Source organism: Podarcis liolepis (assembly GCF_965112155.1).
Source record: "Podarcis liolepis genome assembly, chromosome: 9".
Classification (NCBI taxonomy): Eukaryota; Metazoa; Chordata; class Lepidosauria; order Squamata; family Lacertidae; genus Podarcis; species Podarcis liolepis.
Genome location: NC_139564.1, coordinates 66,617,383 through 66,642,626, shown reverse-complemented (window position 1 = coordinate 66,642,626; position 25,244 = coordinate 66,617,383). Strand labels below are relative to the sequence as shown.

The window sequence follows — 25,244 nt, the reverse complement described above, 5'->3', positions numbered from 1 at the left end:
TCTACGCGGGGCTGCCCTTGAAGCTGTCCCAGAAACTCCAGCGGGTGCAGAATGCTGCAGCGAGGCTCCTCACAGGGTCTCTGCCATGGGAGCCTATTCACCCGGTGCTTTTCCAGCTGCACTGGCTCCCGGTGGAGTACAGGCTCAGATTTAAGGTGCTGGTTTTGACTTTTAAAGTCCTTCACGGCCTAGAACCCTCGTACCTACGGGATTGGCTCTCCTCGTATGCCCCACGGAGAACCTTAAGGTCCATATATAGCAACACCCTAGAGGTCCCGGGCCCTAAGGAAGTTAGATTAGCCTCAACCAGAGTCAGGGCCTTCTCAACACTGGCTCCGGCCTGGTGGAACGCTCTGTCTCTTGAGACCAGGGCCCTGCGGGATCTGATCTCTTTGCGCAGGGCCTGTAAGACAGAGTTGTTCCGCCTGGCCTTTGGCTCAGAATCAGTTTGATTCCCTCCCCCTTTTTCTTTTTCCTTTCTCCTCCTATGATGAGATTGCTCCCTAATTGTTTAAATATTGTATCTTAATCTTTAAAATTGTATTTTAATCAACTTGTTTGTATTATTGGTTGTTAGCCGCCCTGAGCCCGGTCTTGGCTGGGGAGGGTGGGGTATAAATAAATAAAATATTATTATTATTATTATTAGCGATGGTGCAGCACCGGAAGGAGAAGAGATGCCTCTGCAAGACAGTATAATACAATCCCAGACAAATAGCACCAACACATCCTTAGAACTCTTTCACAGTTGAACTGTCATGAGTGGCTCCACTTCTGAGTTTTCGGTAGGGGGCCAGGCAGAGGGCCTTCTCGGTGGTGGCGCCCTCCCTATGGAACGCCCTCCCATAAAATGTCAGGCAGATAAAGAATTACACCACTTCTAGAATACATCTGAAGGCAGCCCTGTTCAGAGAAGTTTCTAATGTCTGACGTTTTATTATTTTTTATATTTTGCTGGAAGCCTCCCAGAGTGGCTGGGGAAACCCAGACAGATGGGCGGAGTATAAACAATAAAATTATTATTATTATTCCTCCTAATCGCAGTGGGAAGTGCAAGACAGAGAGAGAACACTGTGTGTCTGCATGTGCAGCGAGTGTATGCGGTGAACATATATGTGCAATGATTGTGTGCACATTGTTGACATGCAGCTCTTAGTGGGGTGGCTAACTTTACATTTGGCCGTGGCCTCAAAAAAGCCTTCAACTCTGAACTAAAAGAAGCCTGCAGAATTTCTGACCCTTTACACTGAACGCAGCATTTGAAGAAGGAGATTTTATTGAGCCACTGGTTAGCAATCATAAGTCAGAGGTGGACAGCATTCTGTTTGCTGGGTCACAGGTTCATTGATCCTGATCTCCAGTTTCCAGGAGAGCAGTTATTAGTTCAGTCTCTAGAGTTAAAGATGTGCTTATGCGTATGAAAGGAATCAAGTTCTGAAATATTTTGTGGAATTCTCCCTGGGTATACTTTTGTCTGGGGGTTTTTCCCGTACAAAGCATAAAGAACTATGGAATCATGAACAATCCTCACAGTAAACTGGAATATCTCTGTTTTGCAGGTGTAATCCCTTTCCATGGCTTTTCGATGTACGGTAAGTGACTCTTCAGTACTAGCACTGGAGCTAAAAATTGGAAGTTTGATTAATTGAATAAGTAAGTTTATATTGTTGCAATATACCGTATTTTTTGCTCTATAGGACGCACTTTTTCCCCTCCAAAAATTAAGGGGAAATGTGTGTGCGTCCTATGGAGCGAATGCAGGCTCCTTGGCTTCGCGCTGCTTTTGCTGAAGCCTGGAGAGCGAGAGGGGTCGGTGTGCAGCGACCCCTCTCGCTCTGCAAGCTTCAGGGATAGCTGCCTGAAGCCTTCGGAGCGGAGTGCGAGTTCCCGCTTTTCTCTGCAGGCTTCAGGTTCCTTTTGCTGATGCCGGCAGAACAGCCCTTCGACCGACCGCCAGCCCCACAAGCTCGGGGGGCAGCAGGAAGGCTGCGTGCAGCCTTTGCGCTGCTTCCCGACCTGGTCTTTGAGGCTGGCGGTGGCGGAAAGCAGTGCTTCCCCCCGCCAGCCCCAAAGAGCAAGTCGAAAGGAACCCGAAGCCTCCGGAGTGCAGCGGGAACTCCCGCTGCACTCCGGAGGCTTCGGTTGCCTTCACTGAAGGCGACTGAACACACCTTAAATGCACTGAACGCACCTTGTTTTAGAGGGGAAGAACAAGAAAAAAAATCTCCCTCTCTCTGCACAGCGCCCCGCAGGAGAAACGGAAGGGGCTCCATTTCTCCTGCCGCTTCGCTGAAGGGGCGCTGAGCAGAGAGGGGGAAAACTCTTTTTTCTTGTTCTTCCCCTCTAAAACAAGGTGCGTCCTATGGTCGGGTGCATCCTATAGAGTGAAAAATACGGTAATATCTGTCTGTGTTTATCATACCTGGAGGTTTGGTGGAGATTGTTGGATTCCTGGCTCTAGCACTTCAGTAGGTGGGATTTCTGGAGAATGGGGCCAGGGAGTTGTTTGAGCTGTCGGGCTCCTATGCTTGTCTTGCATCTCATAGCCTTAGGACCTGGGGAATCTTTGGCAAGTAATGGGGCCTCTTGTTCATCGTTGGAGGAAGAAGAGTCTTCTTCAACATTCTGCCCCTGCCCAGGAGGCTAATTCTGATTTTTTCTTAATTTTTCTATTGTTGCTGCTCTTGTTATTATTATTAATTAAATGTTAGTCACTTTAATTTGCCCAAGATAACTCAAAGCAACTTACAACCAAACAAGTAACCAACCAAACACGCCCCCCCCCATAGATACATTAAAATGAAGGTTAAAAAATACATTTAAAGCGCCCAACCAACTTCTAAAAGGCCACAGATAGTTAAAGGCCACAGGCCTAGTTGTAGAAGAAAGTTCATGTCTGGTGTATAAAGAGATATAATGGTGGTGTCAGGCGAGCCTCCCTGGAGAGAACAGTTCACAAATAGGGAACCACCACAGAAAAGGCCTATTCTTGTGTTGCCGCCCTTGGGATCTCTCATGGAAGGAGCACACAAAGAAGGGCTTCAGGTGATGATTGCCAGTTCTGGGGTGGTTCATATTTTGCAACCAGGTTGGGGTTGCATGGAAGTATCTACCTATAGATAGTATTCATGTGGCTACCCCAGTTTCTTCACTGGTTATTTTACCAAATAAATAAATACAGTGGTACCTCGGGTTAAGTACTTAATTCGTTCTGGAGGTCTGTTCTTAACCTGAAACTGTTCTTAACCTGAAGCACCACTTTAGCTAATGGGGCCTCCTGCTGCCGCTGCATGATTTCTGTTCTCATCCTGAAGCAAAATTTTTAACCTGAAGCACTATTTCTGGGTTAGCGGAGCCTGTAACCTGAAGCGTATGTAACCTGAAGCGTATGTAACCTGAGGTACCACTGTAAATAACTTTGTGTGACTTTGCATGTGCAACCCATGCATTGGTCCTGAAGGTACAGCATTGTACCTTCAAGCAAATCTGTCTCAACTGTGAGACTGGCATTCCCAAAGTAATCACATGTTTAAAGTGGCCTGTTGTTATTCCACTTGTCAATAAAAAGGCAATACTTGAATGACTGTTAAGAAAAGACACGATTATTCCATAGCTGCGGCTGCATTAACGTACGCATTGTTCTCATTTCTACCTCCACAAAGAACTGGTGTTCGTTCAGAATATGCAGGTTTTGACATGCATCTTGTGATTTTAACAAGTAGTGGTGTTGTGATAACGAATGTCTTTTATCCTTTCAGTCGCTCCGCTTTGTTTCCTGTATAACGAACCTTCCAAGCTGTATCAGATGTTTCGCGAAATATACGTGCGCTATTTCTTCCGACTTCATTCCATCTCTTCTCACCCGTCCGTAAGTTTGCTTTGAACAAATCTGAACATGCAAAATGCAACGAACTAAAATATGCCTCTCTCTTTTTACCGTGCCTGTTCTAAAAACTCAGGACTGCTGTCTATGCAAACCTTCGCTTTGTTTGACTTGTACAAAAATATTTTAAAATGTAGACCTCTGTGTTGATAAAATCTCTTGCGTATTAAATATGAACATACAAGACAGCTTTGTACTGTCAGTTTATTGGCCTGTTTCATAGGGATACAGTGGTGCCTCGCAAGACGAAAAGAATCCGTTCCGTGATTCTCTTCGTCTAGCGGTTTTTTCGTCTTGCGAAGCAAGCCCATTGACGGATTAGAGGATTAGCGCTAATAGCGCTATTAGAGGCTTTTAGCGGCTTTTAGCGGCTTATCAGCTTATCGGATCAGCTGATAAGCGGCTTAGTGGCTTAGAAAAAGGAGGGGAGGGAAAAAACCCGCAGGAACTCGCAAGACATTTTCGTCTTGCGAAGCAAGCCCATAGGAAATTCGTTTTGCGAAGCACCTCCAAAACGGAAAACTCTTTCGTCTAGCGAGTTTTCCGTCTTGCGAGGCACTCGTCTTGCGGGGCACCACTGTATATGTTAAATGTTCATAAGTGTACCAACCAAGCACATACATAGATCAGCACAGGAAGACCAACCTGGACCATTTTGATTTTCAAACTGTCCCAAACTGACCAAATGTTTTTTCTGCAATGTCAAAGAAAAATGGGAAAGCCTCCCCATTGTCTTTTCCTTCACAAATCCTGTCTTAAGGGTATGTCTGTGTTTGAATAGGGTGAGCCTGTGACCTGGTCCTGGAACTAAATATTTATCACTACAAAAGAATGGCCAGGCTCCCCAGGCAATCCAATCAAGTAACCTGCCAGACAGGAGATAAATAACGACAGGAGAAAAACAACATTCAAATTTCTTTTTTAAGACCTCCTTTTCTGTGATGTAGGTATGATGTATCTGAGGGGTGGTCTTAGGTTACACCCCTTCTGTGATGTATGTATGATGTTTCTGGGGGTGGTCTTGATCTACAGGGTGGAAATTTCAAAAGTCTTTATAAGGTCTTGCGTGCCATTTTTCTGGGTTCCTCCTCTCTCTTGTGGGTAAGGGGAGCACCCTGTTGCAACAGATCAATAAAGATCAAGCTTATTAGCTGCTTTGCTTCTCAATATTCTCTGGTTGGCCTCTGCTATTCTCTCCTACCAATAGGGAACCTATGTAAGGACTCTATATGGGCTCTTGGATACCCCATAAGGGAAAAGGGCAATTTTTGTTTACAACAACATGCAGGTGTCTCTTTTAGGGATCGAACCTGCAACCTTGGTGTAAACCATGCTCTAGCCAACTGAGCTATAGAAGCAATAGTTTAAAGCCTCAGCTGGATGTCTTTTCCAATCCTGCTGAGATTCTTCAAATAGAGATCTGGAGTTTGAACCTGGGACCTAATAATAATAATAATAATAATAATAATAATAATAATAATAATAATAATAATTTATTATTTATACCCCGCCCATCTGGCTGGGTTTCGCTTGCTACTCTGGGCGGCATTCCTACCATCTATTATGTCATTTTGCATGCAAAACTATGCTACCATGTGTCGGTTTAAAAGGCAAACACATTTCTTGCGGCCTGAGCTTTTTTTGAGCTAGGGTCCACTTTGTGAGATTTGTAAAGCGTTGTAAAAAAATTGACAGATGTATACATACAGGGATAGAAAAGAATTTCAGAAATGGGAGTGAGTTTGGAAACGAAGTCTCGCAGTTCTTGGGTCGTGTTCAACAGCGGCTAACGTACTGAGCCTTCAATGCCAACATCCTCTTCAGTTTGAGATTGTAATTTAATTACCTGATGCAAAATTACCCAGGTTAATTTTATCCAGGGTTAACAGGAGTTGCTCGCAACTTAAAACCTAGGCAGGGAGAAAGGTGTTATGTCTGAATCGGGCCAGAGTGTTTCCCACGCATTAAATGTTCTGGAGAAGTTTGATATATTCTATCCAGGGGATTAATTTAGGTTGGTTCTGGGAGGGATTCAAATGAGTTTTTGCGTTCATGGAACAAGATTCTCCCCTCCCTTTGTGTGTTGACACAACCCCTAAATCTGCTCTGGAGCATTGGGGGAATTTCCAGCACAGGTTTATGGGGTACACAGTGAGAAGATAGGGAGGGAAAGCCCGGGGGGGGAGAGATTATTAAGTTGTTTTTGTTTTTGTTATGTATTTTACATTTTTATATTGTGATTTTATGTTGTAGATGCCCTGGGACCTGCAGGTATAGGGTGCAAGGCTATGTAAATACTGTGATTTCACAGGGACTCAGAAAAAGCATTAGGTACTAAATTTGGCTTCCTAAGAATCTTTTAGCTTTCATTTAAAAAAAACCAAAACAAAACAAGAACATAATTCTCATGCTTTTGGTTGCAAATAAATGCTGGAAGATGTAATGTCTACTGAATCCTAGGAAGTAGGGTGGAATCCCAACTTCCTCATGACAAACAACACCAGGATAAATTATGTAAAACAGGAAAAATGGCAAAATAACAGGAAAAATTGGAAGCTTTGCTATTCCGTAAAACTAATATCCATCACAGAATTCAATTTTTCTTATTTTAGTGTGGAGTGCATGTAGTGCTGATTTTGTGGTTTAAACCTATATTTAAGAAAACTCATGCTGAAATCAAGATTATCTTTATATATTAATTTTGTTGGCCTTAAATGCCGGTTTGTTGCCCTTCATTGCATGTATCTAGGAAAGAATCTGTTGTCTGTGTCTGCAACCGACGATGTTTTAATATGAAAAATTCCACAACCTCACTTTATCAAATCTTACTGTACTACTTTGACTTGTTATATGTATGTTTTCAATCTATGCATGAACTACATTGGGTATTTTTTCACTATCTTTAAAACTCATTAGTAGTAAGAGGTACACTTGTTGTATGGTTGTGCTTTTATAAAAAGTAAATTATTATACTCTTTCTTTTTTAAAGGGCATTGTATCATTATGTTTGCTGTTTGAAACCCTTCTCCAAACCCATCTACCACAGCTGTTTTATCACCTTCGAGAAATAGGAGCACAGCCGTAAGTATTTTCCCTTACCTTTAAAAACTGACACCATCGTCGTCATTATATTTGCATGCCAACTTTCTGTAGTTAAACCCATGCCCGAGGCAGCTTACAACTTGAAAAGGTTTACTAAATTACAAATACAGTGGTACCTTGGTTCTCAAACTTAATCCATTCCCGAAGTCCCTTCCAAAACCAAAGCGTTCCAAAACCAAGGCACGCTTTCCCGTAGAAAGTAATGCAAAATGGATTAATCCGTTCCAGACTTTTAAAAAGAACCCCTAAAATGAAAGCAATAATCAATGTGCTGTACTATAAAATAAATAAGACAGTATTATAGATGATAAAAATTAAAATTATTTTTTTCCTGACCTGCACTGAAGATAATAATAATAATAATAATTTATTATTTGTACCCCGCCCATCTGGCTGGGTTTCCCCAGCCACTCTGGGCGGCTTCCACATAGACCAAAAATACACTAAGATGTCACACATTAAAAACTTCCCTGAACAGGGCTGCCTTAAGATATCTTCTGAATGTCAGGTAGTTGTTTATCTCTTTGACATCTGATGGGAGGGCGTTCCACAGGGCGGGCGCCACTACCGAGAAGGCCCTCTGCCTGGTTCCCTGTAGCTTTGCTTCTCGCAATGAGGGAACCGCCAGAAGGCCCTTGGCGCTGGACCTCAGCGTCCGGGCAAAAAGATGGGGGTGGAGACGCTAGTCATTGTTTGGATGGGGGGCTTTTATCCATTTCTGCAGTCACACAATCAATCAATCAATCAATCAGTAGCTGAACTGGGTTCCACATGGTCACAAAAACAAATGAACCGAAAAAGCCTCAAAAACAAAAAATGCAAAATAAATAGCAAAAACAAAAGCACCAAATATAAGCTCCAAATATCACCTCAGAACACTGCAATCGGAAACAGATGGCTTGAATTACAATGGGGGGGACGCAAATTAGCAGTGCAACAGTTAAAAACAGAAATGGAAGGTTTCAATTACGATGGGGGACGCAAATTAGCAGTGCAACGGTAGAAACAGAAGCTCAGGACTCAAAACGGAGCACGTTTGACTTTTGAAGCAAAGTTTGCAAACTGGAACACAGACTAAACTGTTCGAAAACCGAGGTACCACTGTATAACATAACTAGTCATAAACAATTGAGAATGTTGACAATAGGATCTAGGGAGGGGATGATGGGAAATCTTGAAATTCAGAGAAATCTCTTTATATGGCTATGTATTTGGTATTGTTATAACTTTACACTTGTAAAATCAAATAAAAACGATATACCATATTTTTTCATGTATAACACGCCCCAGTGTATAAGACGCCCCCTATTTTTGGAGACTTAAAATTAAGAAAATGGGGGGAGATTGCCCTCGTGTATAAGACTACCCCTCTTTTTAACATTATTTTTAGTAAAAAAAAAAAAAAAAACCTAGTCTACACGGAAAAGTACAGTATATCATTCCTCCCTTGGGATCCACAACGGAATCAGATGTGGGCAGGAACACTAGAAATATCACAATTCAAATACAGGTTAAAAAAGTTAAGAAGCGGGTCCCAAAACACGTTTTTGGGTTAAAGATGATTTTTCAGGTCTGAAAAAGACTCCTGCTTCAAGGTACAAACTCAGAGTAACAAAAATCAAGGTTGACATCTTTGCTTACCTGCGTGGAGACACATAACATTTGCTGTTCCCCTAAGGAGAATGCATTTACAATAGATGCTAAACAGTACTTTCTTTTTCGATTTTGAATATTGAAATACTGTTAAGCTCAAGAAGCAGATAGCAAATAGATTCTGAATGAGTGAACTGAGTGTATCATGCCAGATTTAGCATTAAGAAGAATTACTTTCTTTAGTTGGCTTTGGCTTTAGCTGTGCTCTTTTCCGTTTAAGGCTCAGAAATCCACATAAGCACATCTAAGTCAAAAGGCAAATCCACAGTGATTGTATGTTATGGGAAATATAATAGTGTGTGTTTCTTTCCACTCATAGTCTAAGGATATCATTTAAATGGATGGTACGAGCATTCTCCGGCTACTTAGCTACAGATCAGCTTCTGCTTTTGTGGGACAGAGTTCTGGGATACAACTCTCTGGAAATTCTTGCTGGTAATGTAAACATATTTTGTTGATGGTATTGACATTCTCCCTTTTTAAAGAAAAATGATATCAACACAAGAGGCTTCAGTATCCTCGTGTGCAATTGCATGGTTTCAGTAGCTTTTCATTGTGTGACCTCCGACTCAGTGTCTTAAAACTTAGAATTTTGGAAACGGAGAGTGGCTGGGCCTCTGTCCTGTTCACTCACCTCTGCTATTCTGAGAACTGGCATAAAAGTAAAGGGACCCCTGACCATTAGGTCCAGTCATGGCCGACTCTGTGGTTGTGGCGCTCATCTCGCTTTACTGGCCGAGGGAGCCGGCGTTTGTCCGCAGACAGCTTCCGGGTCATGTGGCCAGCATGACTAAGCCGCTTCTGGTGAACCAGAGCAGCACACAGAAACGCCATTTACCTTCCCGCCGGAGCGGTCCCTATTTATCTACTTGCACTTTGACGTGCTTTCAAACTGCTAGGTTGGCAGGAGCAGGGACCGAGCAATGGGAGCTTCGACCCTCCGACCTTCTGATTGGCAAGCCCTAGGCTCTGTGGTTTAGACCATAGCGCCACCCGTGTCCCGTTTATAATACAAATACTAATACCAATCATTCAAATACTGCATTATATAATTTAGGTAGTCCCCCGGGTGCTAGATTTAATGGTGTGATGATTTTCTTTATTTCTGCGTTGCAGAAGCTTATTAATTTCAATTATATTCTGGTCAAAATAATAATCCCTTATACAACAGCTGCAATTTTAATAACTTCTATTCGTGTTGACACATGATTTATAGAACTACAAGTAAGGCAAATATCACATTAAGAAATTCTTAATATATTTATTCTGTTGAGCACTTTAAGTGACTTTCTCGTACGTCTTTTCTTTAAAATGAAACTGTCACAAATTGACTAGAATGGCGCATTTAAGCTGGCTATATAATATTTCCCAAACTAAGTATTACTGAATTGAACGTAAAGAATAGCTAGACCAAAATATCTGTAGCAACTAATTAGTAGGCCGCCAGTCTAAATATTGTGCATTCTTTTTCAGTCCTGGCAGCTGCTGTGTTTGCTTTCCGAGCTGTGAATCTAATGGAGGTGACATCACTGGCTGCAGCTGAAGTAAGGATAAGTTTCAGTGGGAGAAAATGGAAATAGTTTGTGACATCTTGCCAACCACAGTAATTTAAGCTCCGTGTGCACATAGCATGCAATGTGAGGCTCTCTACTGAAATTCTTATCTCGGCTAAATATTCAAAGGAAGTTATGAAAATATATGGATGAAGCTCATGATACTCCTATGACAAATACAAAGGAGAATGTTTAAACTGGGTTATAAACACGATGAAATAATTGAATTATTTTTTTCAATTACACTTAGGGCCTTTCATATACTTTCAGTGTACGCTTTTTAAAATATGCACCACTGTTCTGAGAGGTATGATAGAGAAATTCCTAAATCTACTTTAGGGCAATACTTTTATTAGGCCAACCAAAGCGTACAAGTTTTCGAGTCCTGCTGAACTTCAGTCAGGGCAGAGGCTGAACAAGGCAAGTGGAGTGGATAGAAACTGGCTGGTGGTGAAGCTCTGAATCTTCATCTGCTAAGAGCCTTCCAGAATATTGGAGGAAGTAGCAAGTATTCAGATGAGGCTTTCTCCCTCGTTGCTTTGTTTTACCATCTAGCCTGATAAAGGCTATTTTGGGACATGTTAGTTGCCTTAATAAATGGTAAAGTAAAGGTAAAGGGACCCCTGACCATTAGGTCCAGTCGTGGCCGACTGTGGGGTTGCGGCGCTCATCTCTCTTTATTGGCCAAGGGAGCCGGCGTACAGCTTCCGGGTCATGTGGCCAGCATGACTAAGCCGCTTATGGCGAACCAGATCAGCACACGGAAACGCCGTTTACCTTCCCGCCGGAGCGGTACCTATATATCTACTTGCACTTGACGTGCTTTCAAACTGCTAGGTTGGCAGGAGCAGGTGCCGAGCAATGGGAGTTCACCCCGTCACGGGGATTCGAACCGCCGACCTTCTGATTGGCAAGTCTTAGGCTCTGTGGTTTAACCCACAGCGCCACCTGCGTCCCTTAATAAATGGTACTGCCCTAATAATGGATTTTGGAACCCTTTTCCTGGGCCAACATGACTACTTTTTAACTTTTTTGGGAAAAAATATGTTTACTACAAACCATTTCTGCTATGTGTAGGTTTTCAAGAGACAATATAACACTCTCACAGTGCAATTCTACACACCTGCTCAGAAGTAACCTCACTTCTCGCAGTGAAGGAACCGCCAGAAGGCTCTCAGAGCTGGACCTCAGTGTCCAGACTGAACGATGGGGGTGGAGACGCTCCTTCAGATATACAGGGCTGTGGCTGTTCAGGGCTTTAAAAGTCAACACCAACACTTTGAATTGTGCTCAGAAACGTACTGGGAGCCAATGTAAATCTTTCAGAACAGGTGTGATATGGTCTTGGCGGCAACTCCCAGTCACCAGTCTAGCTGCCACATTCTGGATTAGTTGTAGTTTCCGGGCCACCTTTAAAGGTAGCCCAAGTTAGAGTACATCACCGTAGTCCAAGAGGGAGATAACCAGAGCATGCACCACTCTGGCGAGACAGTCCGCGAGCAGGTAGGGTCTCAGCCTGCGTACCAGATGGAGCTGGTAGACAGCTGCCCTGGACACAGAATTGACCATGCATAATTTTACACATCAAAATTATGTGCAAATGTTGTAACCTCTTCTTGTAGGAGAGGTTTTCCAGCTTCCTTAGCATTTTGGTTGCCAGTTTCCATGTCTCCAATATCCTGATGATAGTTATTACGAGTTTGGTCACACCATTGTTTTCTTCTCCTTTCCTAATGATCCATGGTGTGTAGAATCCACCTTCTTCATAGCTGCTGCAATACTGTGTGGACTTCTTCACCCAGCTATTAGCCATGACCCCAAGATCTCATTCCTGCCAGTCACTGCTGGCTCAGTGTATATTATTATTATTGAATTTATATACCACCCTATGCGTGGAGGTCTGAGGGCAGTTCACAGAACAAAATCCAAATAAAAAACCACAAAATTTATAATCAAAATAAAAACAACCCAATAACCCCCCCAAAAAACCCCACATTTTAAAAGGTCAGGGGTGCCCAAACTTTTTTCAAAGAGGGCCAGATTTGATGGAGTGAACATGCATGAGGGCCGACCAAAGTTGTTGACTTTTTTTAGGATTGAAGTCTTTTGGGGGGGATTTTACCCCAGGAAATAAACTGCCGGGGCCGAATTAAACTGTCTGGCGGGCCGGATTAGGCCCCCAAAACGGACTTTGGACATGCCTGGCATAGGATATCTATCAAATCAACCAAAGGCCCAGTTAAAAAGGAACATTTTCCCCTGGGGCCTAAAGGTTTATAATGAAGTTAGGATATTTTGCCCCAATGTACGACACTTTATACATACTTGCACTGAATCACATTTTCCCATTTTATTCCCCATTTGTCCAAACCCTAATTCTCTCTAAGAGCAGCGGAACTACCAACAGGAAACTGGCATTTCCTTGCTGTATCATTAAAGATCTCCCTTTTTGTTTCTCTCATCTTACCTGTATTAGTCACCTTGCCTTCAAAGGAATGAACTTTGTCCTGAAGAGCTAGTTTTTCAGTTATTGCATCATGTCGACACAAGTTGTACCCAGCAGGAAGATAGTTGTACACGTGGCAATCTGGGTGACATTCTAATTTTTGGATTTTCCTTTTGGGGATTTTTTTTTTAAGCTAAGTCCAGTGCTGTGAGGTTTGGTGAGTTTTTCTGAAAAGCTTCCTGGCCCCATTGTGTTGGCAAACTCGCAAACGTTCTTAACTTTCCCAACTCCTTAATTCAGTGCTTCATCTCTAGGGCTCCAGTTCATCTGCAGAGCTCTCTCCAGACTTTTACTAAATATGGCTAGCTTTCCCCCAGTTAGGTAAAATGACTGGCCTTCAAAAAAGGGTGTGTTTGGCTAGTTTGCAGCCCCAAAGCTATTCAGGTGGCTTGGCTGCTATGAAGCTCGACAGGCATGAACAAGATTAAAGCTAAAGATGATTAAGGTCATATCTAAACACATTCAGTCCCATGGAAGAATGGGGCAGATTTTATTGTGAATGCCTTTGGCTACATGCAATAAATTGATTGATTACGACTTAAGAGTAGACATACATAGGCTTCTACTGCACTCGTGTTGGAACCCAGAAGCATGGCTCTCTTTCACCTCGGCTAAACTTTTAGTTTTCAGTTTTTTAAATCTCCCAAGAATTCAGCAAAACTATATTCTACTGCTGAACTAAATCTGTACTTGGAGCTTTTCACTTCAAATATGCTAGCTTTACTCTTTCCAGACTTTGCTTCCGTTAAGGCTTATCTGTAGTTAATCTGTCTTAATTGCTAGAGTAGAGGTAAAAAATTGCAAATTGCTGCAGGATTACCTTCTTAGGGCTTTGTTCTTGAATCTGTTGTAACCCTGGTTTAACTTTAATGTGAAGGTAAAGGGACCCCTGACTGTTAGGTCCAGTCACCAACGACTCTGAGGTTGTGGCGCTCATCTTGCTTTACTGGCTGAGGGAGCCAGTGTACAGCTTCCGGGTCATGCGGCCAGCATGACTAAGCCGCTTCTGGCGAAACCAGAGCAGCGCATGGAAACGTCATTTACCTTCCCACCACTGTGGTACCTATTTATCTACTTGCACTTTGACGTGGGCTGTGATATTACAAAGAAATAAATATAACTTGAGGTAGGGACGCGGGTGGCCCTGTGGGTTAAACCACAGAGTCTAGGACTTGCCAGTCAGAAGGTCGGCGGTTCGAATCCCCGCAATGGGGTGAGCTTCCGTTGCTCTGTCCCAGCTCCTGCCAACCTAGCAGTTCGAAAGCACGAAGTGCAAGTAGATAAATAGGTACCGCTCTGGCGGGAAGGTAAACGGAATTTCCGTGCACTGCTCTGGTTCGCCAGAAGCGGCTTAGTCATGCTCGCCACATGACCCAGAAGCTGTACGCCGGCTCCCTCGGCCAATAAAGCAAGATGAGCGCCGCAACCCCAGAGTCGGCCACGACTGGACCTAATGGTCAGGGTCCCCTTTACCTTTACCTTATGAACTGATGAGCAATGACAGCAAGAAAATTTTCATATACCTTGGATCCCAAACACCTTGATACTCAGACGTTTTGACTCCTGAACGCTGCAAACCTGGAAGTGATCCAGTTTGTGAACTATTTTTGGAAGCTGAACGTCCGATGGGGCTTCCGCGGCTTCCGATTGGCTGCAGGAGCTTCTTGAAGCCAATCAGAAGCCGCACTTTTTGAACGTTTTAGAAGTCGAATGGACTTCCGGAACGGATTACGTTTGACTTCCAAGGTACCACTGTACTACGGCCCCATTCACACATAACAAGGCAGATTTCTAACTTACTGTGGTTTTCCGAGTATCAGTTCTGTGTTTATATGGGCTGCCAGGTGGCTCTCACTTCGCCCCTCGCCTGGCAAGAACAAGACAAACCTTGGTTTTGTGTCATCTCTGAGCCAGGGATCATGCTTGGCTCTCGTAACAGGCAACAATTTCTAGCCAAGCTACAGCCGTGGTTTGTTGTTGGCTTGCTGTTCATGATTTGTTAAGGAGCAAAAAAATCCACAATGCTTTGGAAATATCCCCTGGTTTATCCCACTCATATTGAGAGGCAGGGGGAAATGAAATGGGAGCTATCAGGCTGTACACAAGAATGCTCTTGTTCTCAGTTAACAGTGATAAGCCAGAAAACTTGTTGGGGGGGGGGGGGGAGAGAGAGAGAAACTCTTTAAAACATTACTAAAAACCAGTTCATTACCAATCACCTTCTTTCCGTGTTCAACGCTTCAAGAGTTACCCACACATCCGCTATTTGCCTAACTCAATTAAGGGAGCTATATTTAAAAGGTTCATCCATACTCATTCTGCAGGACATAAGTCGTGCCCTTATGCAATTTAAAACTTTGAGCTGATGAGTACACTTTCCAGTATTTGCATCGTCATATATTTTCAGAAACCACAGATGCTCATGGTGTTTGGTTCTTCCTCCCCCCTCCCCTTGCTAGTTTTGTACTATTGCATTTTTTGTTGTTGTTACTAATACGTTTTTAAGTCCTTTTAGTCCCCAAGTGGCCCACATTCGATTAGGTTTATTAGGACATTTTTAAAAACAGCAGGTTTATTCATTTACTTTATGACTAGAAAAAAACTGTTGTCCCAAAAAATAATAATGGCATGGATCAATACAGAAGGACGTGGGTGGCGCTGTGGGTTAAACCACAGAGCCTAGGACTTGCTGATCAGAAGGTTGGCGGTTCGAATCCCTGCGATGGGGTGAGCTCCTGTTGCTCGGTCCCTGCTCCTGCCAACCTATCCGTTCGAAAGCACGTCAAAGTGCAAGTAGATAAATAGGTACCACTCCGGCAGGAAGGTAAACGACGTTTCCGTGCGCTGCTCTGGTTCACTAGAAGCGGCTTAGTCATGCTGGCCACCTGACCCGGAAGCTGTATGCCGGCTCCCTTGGCCAATAAAGCGAGATGAGTGCCAGAGTCGGCCACGACTGGACCTAATAGTCAGGGGTCCCTTTACCTTTACCTTTTATCAATACAGAAACAGAAATTCCCTATCTAAGGCAGACAATCTAAAGTTCTGCTACATCCTTTAGCTATACAGATCTCATATATTTCTAATGGACGGAAATATCATTACCATGAAGCCACCACAGAAAAGTCCCTAATAACAGTAGTGATCATCTCTGTTTCAGATGGTGATGCCACCTGCGAAAAGGCCATATTCCAAAACTTTAAAAATGGGGAGACAAATGTCAGAGGATATGGTTACTTAAATATCCAAGACTTGGGCTCTAAAGCTTTAAAGATTAACACCTTTGTTGCCATGGGAAGATTAACTATGATTTATTATGTTTCCATAAATGATCCTTCCATTCATCCCTACCCCTCTCCCGTCCCACTTCTTAACAGTTCCATGATATTGTGTAGATTGCACGGTATAACCTTTTCTGTCCAGGCATCATTTTCGTCTGAACAAAATGTCCCTCAAAATATTTGGACTGGGGAGAGTGATCTTTGCATTTTGCTGCCTTTATGAAAGTGGGTCATCTGTACATGATTATGCTAAGCACTCTTACTTTAATATAAGATTTTCAAAAATAAATGTCGCTCTCACTGAGAAAGCTCACTGTGAAGCATTCTTACAAATCAAGACTTATTCCGCAAGTACTACTCCAGACAAGCAGGGTAAGGGTTCCTAATGTACAATTATTTTTAGATACAAGGTGAAATGTTAGACTGTCTTCCGCACCCATGATACCGCATATATTTGAATGAGGCCTAAATCCTAAAATAAGGATTCAGTGTACTTGATCCCACTATGTATAGAACTCTCATAGTACGGTTCAGAATCAAAGAGAATTTCTGTAGATAAAAGCAAAAGCAAGTACCGTATTTTTTGCTCTATAAGACTCACTTTTTTCCCTCATAAAAAGTAAGGGGAAATGTGTGTGCATCTTATGGAGCAAATGCAGGCTGCGCAGCTATTCCAGAAGCCAGAACAGCAAGAGGGATTGCTGCTTTCACTGCTCAGCGATCCTTCTTGCTAATCTGGCTTCTGAGATTCAGAATATTTTTTTTCTTCTTTTCCTCCTCCAAAAACTAGGTGCGTCTTGTGGTCTGGTGCGGCTTATAGAGCGAAAAATACTGTAAATTAAGGAGATGTCATTAGTTATTATTTCTTAATTATAAACATAACGTGATATTTTCCCCTTTTATTCCAGGCTGTACTTGCTGATCTTTCGACTCTGAAAGTTATGCCTCTTCTTCAGATTTTTCTGTTCGCCACCGGCACTTGATGTTCCTCAGAGCTGCTGTGCTGCACTGCTAGACTTTCATCAGATGCTAATAATAAACTATGCAACACTTTCATTAAAATCAAGCTCAAACGTTAATGGGCGGAATTCTGCAAGAGTTAAAACTGCACTTCTCACATGGAACCCCCCCCCCCAATGCTTTTTGCATATCAAGTTAGCGCTGCTGCATGCTGCTGCATGCTGCTGAATTTTAGCCAAACTGCAGTACCTGGATGTAATACAAATCACATAACAGCCAATCCACCTAAGGGGAATAACCCCCAAATGCATGTACAATTAAATGCACCAAAAAGTAAATAGCGTATAATCATTCTAGAGTTCAGTTCTGCCTTTCTGACGCTGTAAGGTGGGGAAAGGATGTCTTCACTTATAATCTATTATCCAGTCACACCATCCATCATCTTAAAAGTCCTGCAATACTTGAAAAAAAAGTATTTCTGTAAAGTATTTAACTTTAAAAGTGTAATAATAACACTTCCTTTGAAAAAGCGCAGCAATACCTCTCTTTGCAACCTTTCTATATCATTCCTGATGGAAGAAGCATCTTGTTTTATTGTTCTTGGCTGGAGGCCGTGGACGAGTTTAGAGTTGAAGGTGGTATGATGGAGGCATCCTTTTTCTGTGACGTACTCCCTTTCCCCTTTCCCCTGCTGTTCTCCTTGGACCAACAGGTCTTGTAAGTTTTTGAAACACTCCAAAAACCTCCAAAACCTGTTCGTTTTGGAGCTGACAGCAGGACCAATCGGCAACAATTGTCCTTATCATAGAACCTTCCGCGCCGTGAAGGAAACTAATCTTTCTCCTCCAGCCCTTACCAACTTATTCTCAAGCCTTTATCCTTGGTCCGTGTTGATTCTGCTTTGCAAAGCTTTATATTACAGATAAAAATGCCTCGGCGCAGCTTTCTTCAGAACCTATCAAAGCCTTTCTGAACGTGAGCCAAAGCAGTTGCTTGTGAATGACGTCAATAGTTTTCTCCCCCCTAGCTCCCACCTCCTCTTTAGGAGCTGAATGTGCTGCATCTGCCATTTCCCTAGCCCCTGCTGGTCCAGGAACTTGTGTATCAACTCGCTGAGTCTAAGCTCGTATTGCTGCGTGACTTGAGTCGCGCTGCCATCGGGACAGACAGTCTTTTACTGATGATGATTCCTCCCCCCCCCCTTTTTCTCCAGGGATTCCAGTAAGCCTCCCTAAAATCCTAATTGATTACCAGGTTGTTCTAATTTAACCACATACAGCTGTTGGCCAAGATTGGATGTCGAGACCTCATTCGCGGTAAAGCTGTATCATTGATATGCTGCGTTACTTTGGGCCAATTTGTTTCACGAGGTCCACTTTGCTCTTGCAATTCCCAGCGGCCTAAAGACGTAACTTGTAATACTTTTTCCCCCCCATCGAAAGGAAGTTTTATGAACGTTCCTCAGCTCTAAGAAGTTGTCTGTCATTTGCAGTATTCAAATCTTTGTAGTAAAGAGAACGGCATGGCTTTTGAGCAGATCCACAAAATGTGTCCGTCCCCCCCCCCAGCATAGACCTTACTGCAAAGATACTTGCACCAGGGACTTGTGAGTCACTTGTCCACCTGATACGTGTGGCACTCTCATCATCCTGATTTTGAGCTGTCAGCAAAGCTGAAAAATGATTTCAAGTCCAAATTTAAATTTATGCTCTGTTGCATGTAAGATGGTGGCTACCTACACTGATATTTGCCCATTTCCCAAAAGTGTATTTTAAAGGTTGAGTTGCATAATTTAAAAGTATTTTATTTATTGTACTGTACACAGCCTTTCTGTTGTTGTGAAGCTTCCATTGCATTGACCTTGGAGCTTAATTCCTCCTTTTGTTAACAGAAATAATAAAAATGGTGTTTTCTTTCATAATATATATGCTGGCTGCAGAATCTGTTGTTCAGTTTTGGGATACAGTGGTACCTCGGGTTACATACGCTTCAGGTTACATACGTTTCAGGTTACAGACTCCGCTAACCCAGAAATAGTACCTCGGGTTAAGAACTTCAGGATGAGAACAGAAATCGTCCTCCGGTGGCGTGGTGGCAGCAGGAGGCCCCATGAGCTAAAGTGGTGCTTCAAGTTAAGAACAGCTTCAGGTTAAGAACGGACCTCCGGAACGAATTAAGTACTTAACCTGAGGTACCACTGTACTTACAGACCACTGTGAAGCATTCCCCATTTTTACACCTTCCATAGATAAAACCTCATTTGTGAGGTGAAAATACATCCCTGTTCTCTCTCTCTACAACTAAACAGTTATGCATACAAGCAGGTTTTAAATTGAGATGTTGTGTACTACAACATCCATCATCCCTAGCCATTGGCCATGCTAGAAAAGGCTAATGGGAGTAGGGATCCACACCAGCACAAGTTCCACATCCTGTTAGAATGCAGTCAGTCCCAAAAGTGGATATGCCATATAGCACTTTTTTTAGCCAATGTCACCAGTGGTGCAGTGGCAAAGTTTGAAGTCCAAGAGCTCATCACAACAGACCCCAAAGGAGAGTCCAGAGATAAGAAGCAGCCTGACTGCAATTCTTGGACTACTGCAGTGCGCTCTACATGGGGCTACCTTTGAAGGTGACCCGGAAACTGCAATTAATCCAGAATGCGGCAGCTAGACTGGTGACTGGGAGTGGCCGCTGAGACCATATAACACCGGTCCTGAAAGACCTACATTAGCTCGCAGGATGTTTCCAAGCACAATTCAAAGTATTGGTGCCGACCTTTAAAGCCCTAAATGGCCTTGGCCCTGTATACCTGAAGGAGCGTCTCCACCCCCATCGCTCAGCCCAGACACTGAGGTCCAGCTCCAAGGGCCTTCTGGTGGTTCCCTCACTGCTAGAAGCCAAGTTACAGGGAACCAGGCAGAGGGCCTTCTCGGTAGTGGCACCCGCCCTGTGGAACGCCCTCCCATTAGATGTCAAGGAAATAAACAACTACCTGACTTTTAGAAGACATTTGAAAGCAGCCCTGGTTAGGGAAGTTTGTAATGTTTGATGTTTTATTGTGTTTTTAATATTCTATTGGAAGCCGCCCAAAGTGGCTGGGGAAACCCAGCCAGATGGGCAGGATATGAATTTATTATTACAGTGGTACCTCGGGTTAAGTACTTAATTCGTTCTGGAGGTCTGTACTTAACCTGAAACTGTTCTTAACCTGAAGCACCACTTTAGCTAATGGGGCCTCCTGCTGCTGCCGCGCCGCTGGAGCACGATTTCTGTTCTCTCTGTTCTGTTCTGTTCTGGTTAAGAACAGGCCTCTGGAACGAATTAAGTACTTAACCCAAGGTACCACTGTATCGGAAAGTTTTTAATATCTAAAGTTTTTACAATTTTTTAATGTGCTTTGAGTAGCCCAGAGTGGCTTGGGAAACCCAGCCAGATGGACAGGGTATAAATAATATATGATGATGATGATGATGAGGGGGGAAGTATTTGATCCCCTGCTAAATTTGCCCGCTTGCCCTCTGACCAAGAAATGACCAGTCCATAATTTTAATGGTAGGTTTATTGTAGCTGTGAATAACAGAATAACAGGAAAACCCCCAGAAACCCAGAAGACAAAAGTCAGAGATGGATGTGCATTATGTATTATTATTATCATCAGCCACTTCGATTTTTTTATTAAGCGGTATACAATTTGTGATAGCTTGCTTGTACGAATGAGTCCTCAAGGGTCAAACATTTATAACATCTCACAAAGCTTTTGCAGCTCACACATTCAGCTTTGAGACATCAAGTGTTGAGGAAACCAATTGATGAGAAACCAAGTGATGTTATCTGCATGCGTGACTATATCTCCAGCTCCCAAATTCCATACGAAGATAGTACAGTGGTACCTCTGGTTACGTACTTACCGTATTTTTCGCTCTATAACACGCACCAGACCATAACACGCACATAGTTTTTAGAGGAGGAAAACAAGAAAAAAATATTCTAAACGAAATAGTGGATATATGATTTTTGTGGTTCATGCTGTGGCCACAGACATGTGATCTGACAGTGAGTTTGGAGTAGCCCAATGCAAAAATCCTGAGGATCCATGTGGATCCATGCTTTGTAACCACGGAGGAGGGAAGGAAGGGGAACCATGGATCCTCTGCTCACGACTGCAGCAGATCCCCCCGCCACCCGCAGGCATTCGCTCCATAACACGCACAGACATTTCCCCTTATTTTCTAGGAGGAAAAAAGTGGGTGTTATGGTGCAAAAAATACGGTAATTTGTTCCGGAGGCCCGTTCTTAACCTGAAAGCACCACTTTAGCTAATGGGGCCTCCCGCTACCGCCGCACAATTTCTGCTCTCATCCTGAAGCAAAGTTCTTAACCCGAGGTACTATTTCCGGGTTAGCGGAGTCTGTAACCTGAAGCGGATGTAACCCGAGGTACCACTGTATGTGTGGCTGAGAAAACAGAGACAGGGCCTAAAATGATTTGGAAATTTCTGCTTGCACCTGTGTCAGTAGCACTGTTCGGTTTCAAAACAGAGACCCGGATCCAAAATGCTCGATCCAAGAATGTGGGGTGGACGGAATGGTTAGGAAACTTGACTAGTGTAGAGGAAATTTTCTAGGGCAGAAGTGATGATGCTTGCGCACCATTGTTCAGGGTTCTCCCTCCCTCCTGCGTATGTTGAGTGGGGACCCTGTTGCAACAGTTTTCCTTGAATAAAGATCAGGCTTGCTAGCCGCTTTGCTTCTCAATTTATTCTGGTTGGCCTCTGTTATTTCTCCTACCAATAGGGAACCCACTTAAGGACTGTATACAGGCTTTGGAATACCCCATAAGGGAAAGGGAGCAGTTTTTCTTATAACACAGTCTAAGGGGTCATTGCTCCTGTACTTTGAATAGAGGTGTGGAAGATAATAGCTTCCTGTTATGTACTGAAGTTCTCACCCTGGGCCAGCAGGGGGATACTGTAGATAGTTATGCAAATAAGGGATCGAAAGTGACGTTCAGTGATTGGATAGTTTTAGAAAGTTGCTACAGTAACGTTGTACTGGAGCTCTATATAAGCAGGCTGACTGAGCCCTTCAGTTCAGTTCTGTTCTGGCCTGTGAATAAACAAGAGCTGTTTGAAGAATCGCTGTGTCGTCTGATATGTTCACCCACAACTTAACACTTCCCTTGCTAAAATTCCTTCTTCTGCGCAACTACTGATGGTACAAGTCCGTTCATTTTACCGGAAGAAAGCTTCAGACTAGTTTCCTCTGAAAAGGAGCAGTTAAGGATGCTTTTCGTTCCTGTTTTATTTGCATCATGAGTCAAGGGCAAAATTCAGAGATTTCCTTCTGGCATGCCCCAAAAAGGGGCTTCAGGCAATGTGTGTGTACAGTATGTGGTGTAGAGAAGGGATGGTTTTTGCTCAGAGGAAAATAATTAAGAATCCCACGGGCTTTGAGCAAAGCTAAAATGGACATCCTCGAGATGGCGGCCGGTGGCCATCCCATAATTTGTCCATGAGGTATTATGGTTGACTGGGAAAGGCTTAAGGAAGTGATTTCCATTAAGAAAACCTTTGTGCGGCTTCCTGTGGTTTTGCTGGTGTCCCACCATGCAATTTGAATATAATGATGCCATTCAATCCATTTAGCAAAAGTTATTTTTTAAGTGCAGCATGGCTAACATTTACAAATGTTACATATATAAATGCGAATAAAGGTTCTGTAAGTCATGCTGGCCACATGACCCGGAAAAACAGTCTATGAACAAACGCCAGTTCCCTTGGCCAGTAAAGCTAGATGAGCGCCGCAACCCCAGAGTCGTTTGCGACTGGACTTAACAGTCAGGGGTCCTTTACCTTTACCTTTTAAGTATAGATGCAAATTCCTAGATGCTACTATTGGCCTGGAGTGTTTGAGGGTTATTTTGTTTTGTTGGGGGGGGGGTTGTTGCTGTTGGTTTTTTTGGATTTTTATGCTAGATCTGGTGAATTATGTGGAAATTGTTCCATTTGGTTGCGCATTTTTAAATTTATTGTTTATGACTGCTTTTGTCATGTTGCAGTTAAGTAGTTTTTTTCATGTTGTAAACCGCCTTAAGCGTGGTTTGAAAAGCTGGCACACTAATAAAATTATGTCTGTGTGCATGTATGTACTTCAGATTCTCCCTCTGTCAGGCTAAATCAAGTATATTTTTATTTATTTATTTATTTATTTATTTATTATTATTATTATTATTAATTATTCATCAACCCTTTTATCGGCATCACATACAAACATCCAAAACAAATCAATACAGAATTACCACTTCCCCAGTGGCACAAAACATTTGCTAAAAAGAAGGAGGCAGAGCAGTCTTTCGTCACATCTCTAGGTCTCCAGGGAGATCAGATGTCTGCAGTGTATTTCAGCGACAAAAAACCAAATAGAGATATTTAGCATCTAACTTGGTGAGCTCCTGATCATTCCCCAGTAATAGAAAATGTATGACCTCTGACTCTGGTTTCCATTTGGGGATACGGAGTTGATCTAGAAATTGCTGACGGAGATCAGCATATAGTTTACAATTGAGAACCATATGTGTAAGGGTTTCCACCAGGTGGTCTTCACATGGGCAAGTTCTTTCTCCTTCTACCCTGCCTGAGAACCTTCCGCAAAGGAGGTTTGATGGATTTGAATTAAACCTGGCCGGCAAAAATGCCCTTCTTTCTTGAGGGTTAAGCAGAAATTCAAGGTAATTGTCGTTAGATTCATGTGCCCAAGAAAGTTGAAAATAAAGAGGGGAACATATTTATTTTAGATACCACCTTATACCCGGAGGTCTCAGGGTGGTTCACAGAATAAAATCAAAATATAAAACCACAAAATACATAATCAAAATAAAAACAACAGCCCAATAACTGCCCCCCTCCCATCTCAAGTGGCAATGGAATTCCTACAGCTGTCAAGTGCCTAAAGATTGCATGATGAAACGGAACTCCTTATTTTCATTCCCATTTTCAGGTAGAGACCACAGGGTTTTGTGTGTGTGTACAGTTGAAGACTATTTTGAGGTACAAATTAGCAGCAGGGCCCAGCTGGGCGCCTTAAGATTAAACGGCAAAAAGGGGGAAAGGAAGGTATTTCAAAAGCAGTTGTAGGTATTTTATTTTTAAAGTGCTCCATAAGAACTATAGCAATGTTGACACGGGGCAAACAGAACGCCCTCTTTTATGGAAGCAGAGGCCCAGTTAATATGAAATAATTGCCATTCCATCTGGCTAGATACCAGAAATACACTTCCTTGTAAACCATAATTGCATATAATCTAGGATATTGGATTGGGGTCTGCTGTCATTCCTAAATGACATTAAAAAAAAGAAAGAAAATTATGCTTTTCAGGTTTATACATTTCACAAATTTTACAATCATTTTAACATTTCAAAACTTGACTTCCCCCTCTTTCTGCAGTTCCCTAAATTTATTTTTAATATCTTCTGCATATCCCAATTAACTTAATTTGCTCATTTATTCATCTTCTTTAAATACTCTTATGAAACTGCAGGTTATTACACTAATCCTGTCAATGTTCTTATCTGTAAATATTCAATAAACCATTTCCATTCTTTTATAAAAAGTTTGTTATTTTGATTTCTTATTCATTCTTCCAGTAAGTTTCACCCTTCCTAAATGACATTAGAACTCATGTCCATCAGAATATTTATAGCCAAAAGACATTGGGGGGGGGGAGAGTTTCTTTCCACCTTGCTTATTTTTAGACCACTTTGCACAAAATTGTGACCGATTGTGGTTCGCAATATATCCGACAAACAACAGCAATGAAAATAACTTTTTAAAAACAATTAGAAATAATATCAGTACTGTAAGTGAATACAAAAGGAAAAAAATCAATCCATACAACTTTGTTCAAAAGGGTACATATAAACCAACCTCGTTTCGTAGCTTAAATGAAACAGAAGAGAGAGTAATAGCAACAAACAAACACTATAAAAGCACAGTAGTATACAAAATGTTATGTACTGAAGTTCTCACCCTGGGCCAGCAGGGGGATACTGTAGATAGTTATGCAAATAAGGGATCAAAGTGACATTCAGTGATTGGATAGTTTTAGAAAGTTGTTACTGTTACGTTGTACTGGAGCTCTATATAAGCAGGCTGACTGAACCCTTCAGTTCAGTTCTGTTCTGGCCTCTGAATAAACAAGAGCTGTTTGAAGAATCGCTGTGTCGTCTGATATGTTCACCCACAACTTAACACAAAACACCACCATGTTTCCAGATCATTCAGTCGTATAGATCAGAGACTCAAATCTCT

At 42.5% G+C, this 25,244-nt stretch overlaps 1 protein-coding gene across 2 annotated transcripts in view; it reads left to right on the top strand.

The window, feature by feature from the left end:
• Positions 1 to 18,860, top strand: part of TBC1D19 (TBC1 domain family member 19) — a 73,029-nt gene extending 54,169 nt beyond the window's left edge. The window contains exons 16-21 of one of the 2 annotated variants that reach the window (XR_014515836.1): positions 1,560 to 1,592; positions 3,759 to 3,868; positions 6,873 to 6,964; positions 8,958 to 9,078; positions 9,302 to 10,182; positions 16,884 to 18,860. Coding sequence is in view for 1 of the 2 variants with exons in the window: in XM_083460030.1 (XP_083316156.1) it covers positions 1,560 to 1,592; positions 3,759 to 3,868; positions 6,873 to 6,964; positions 8,958 to 9,073; positions 10,112 to 10,182; positions 16,884 to 16,958 (497 nt within the window). In the remaining variant the exon portion in view is untranslated. The remainder of the gene's footprint in view (positions 1 to 1,559; positions 1,593 to 3,758; positions 3,869 to 6,872; positions 6,965 to 8,957; positions 9,079 to 9,301; positions 10,183 to 16,883) is intronic. The other variant, XM_083460030.1, reaches the window with a different exon arrangement.
• The last annotated feature ends 6,384 nt before the right edge of the window (positions 18,861 to 25,244 follow it).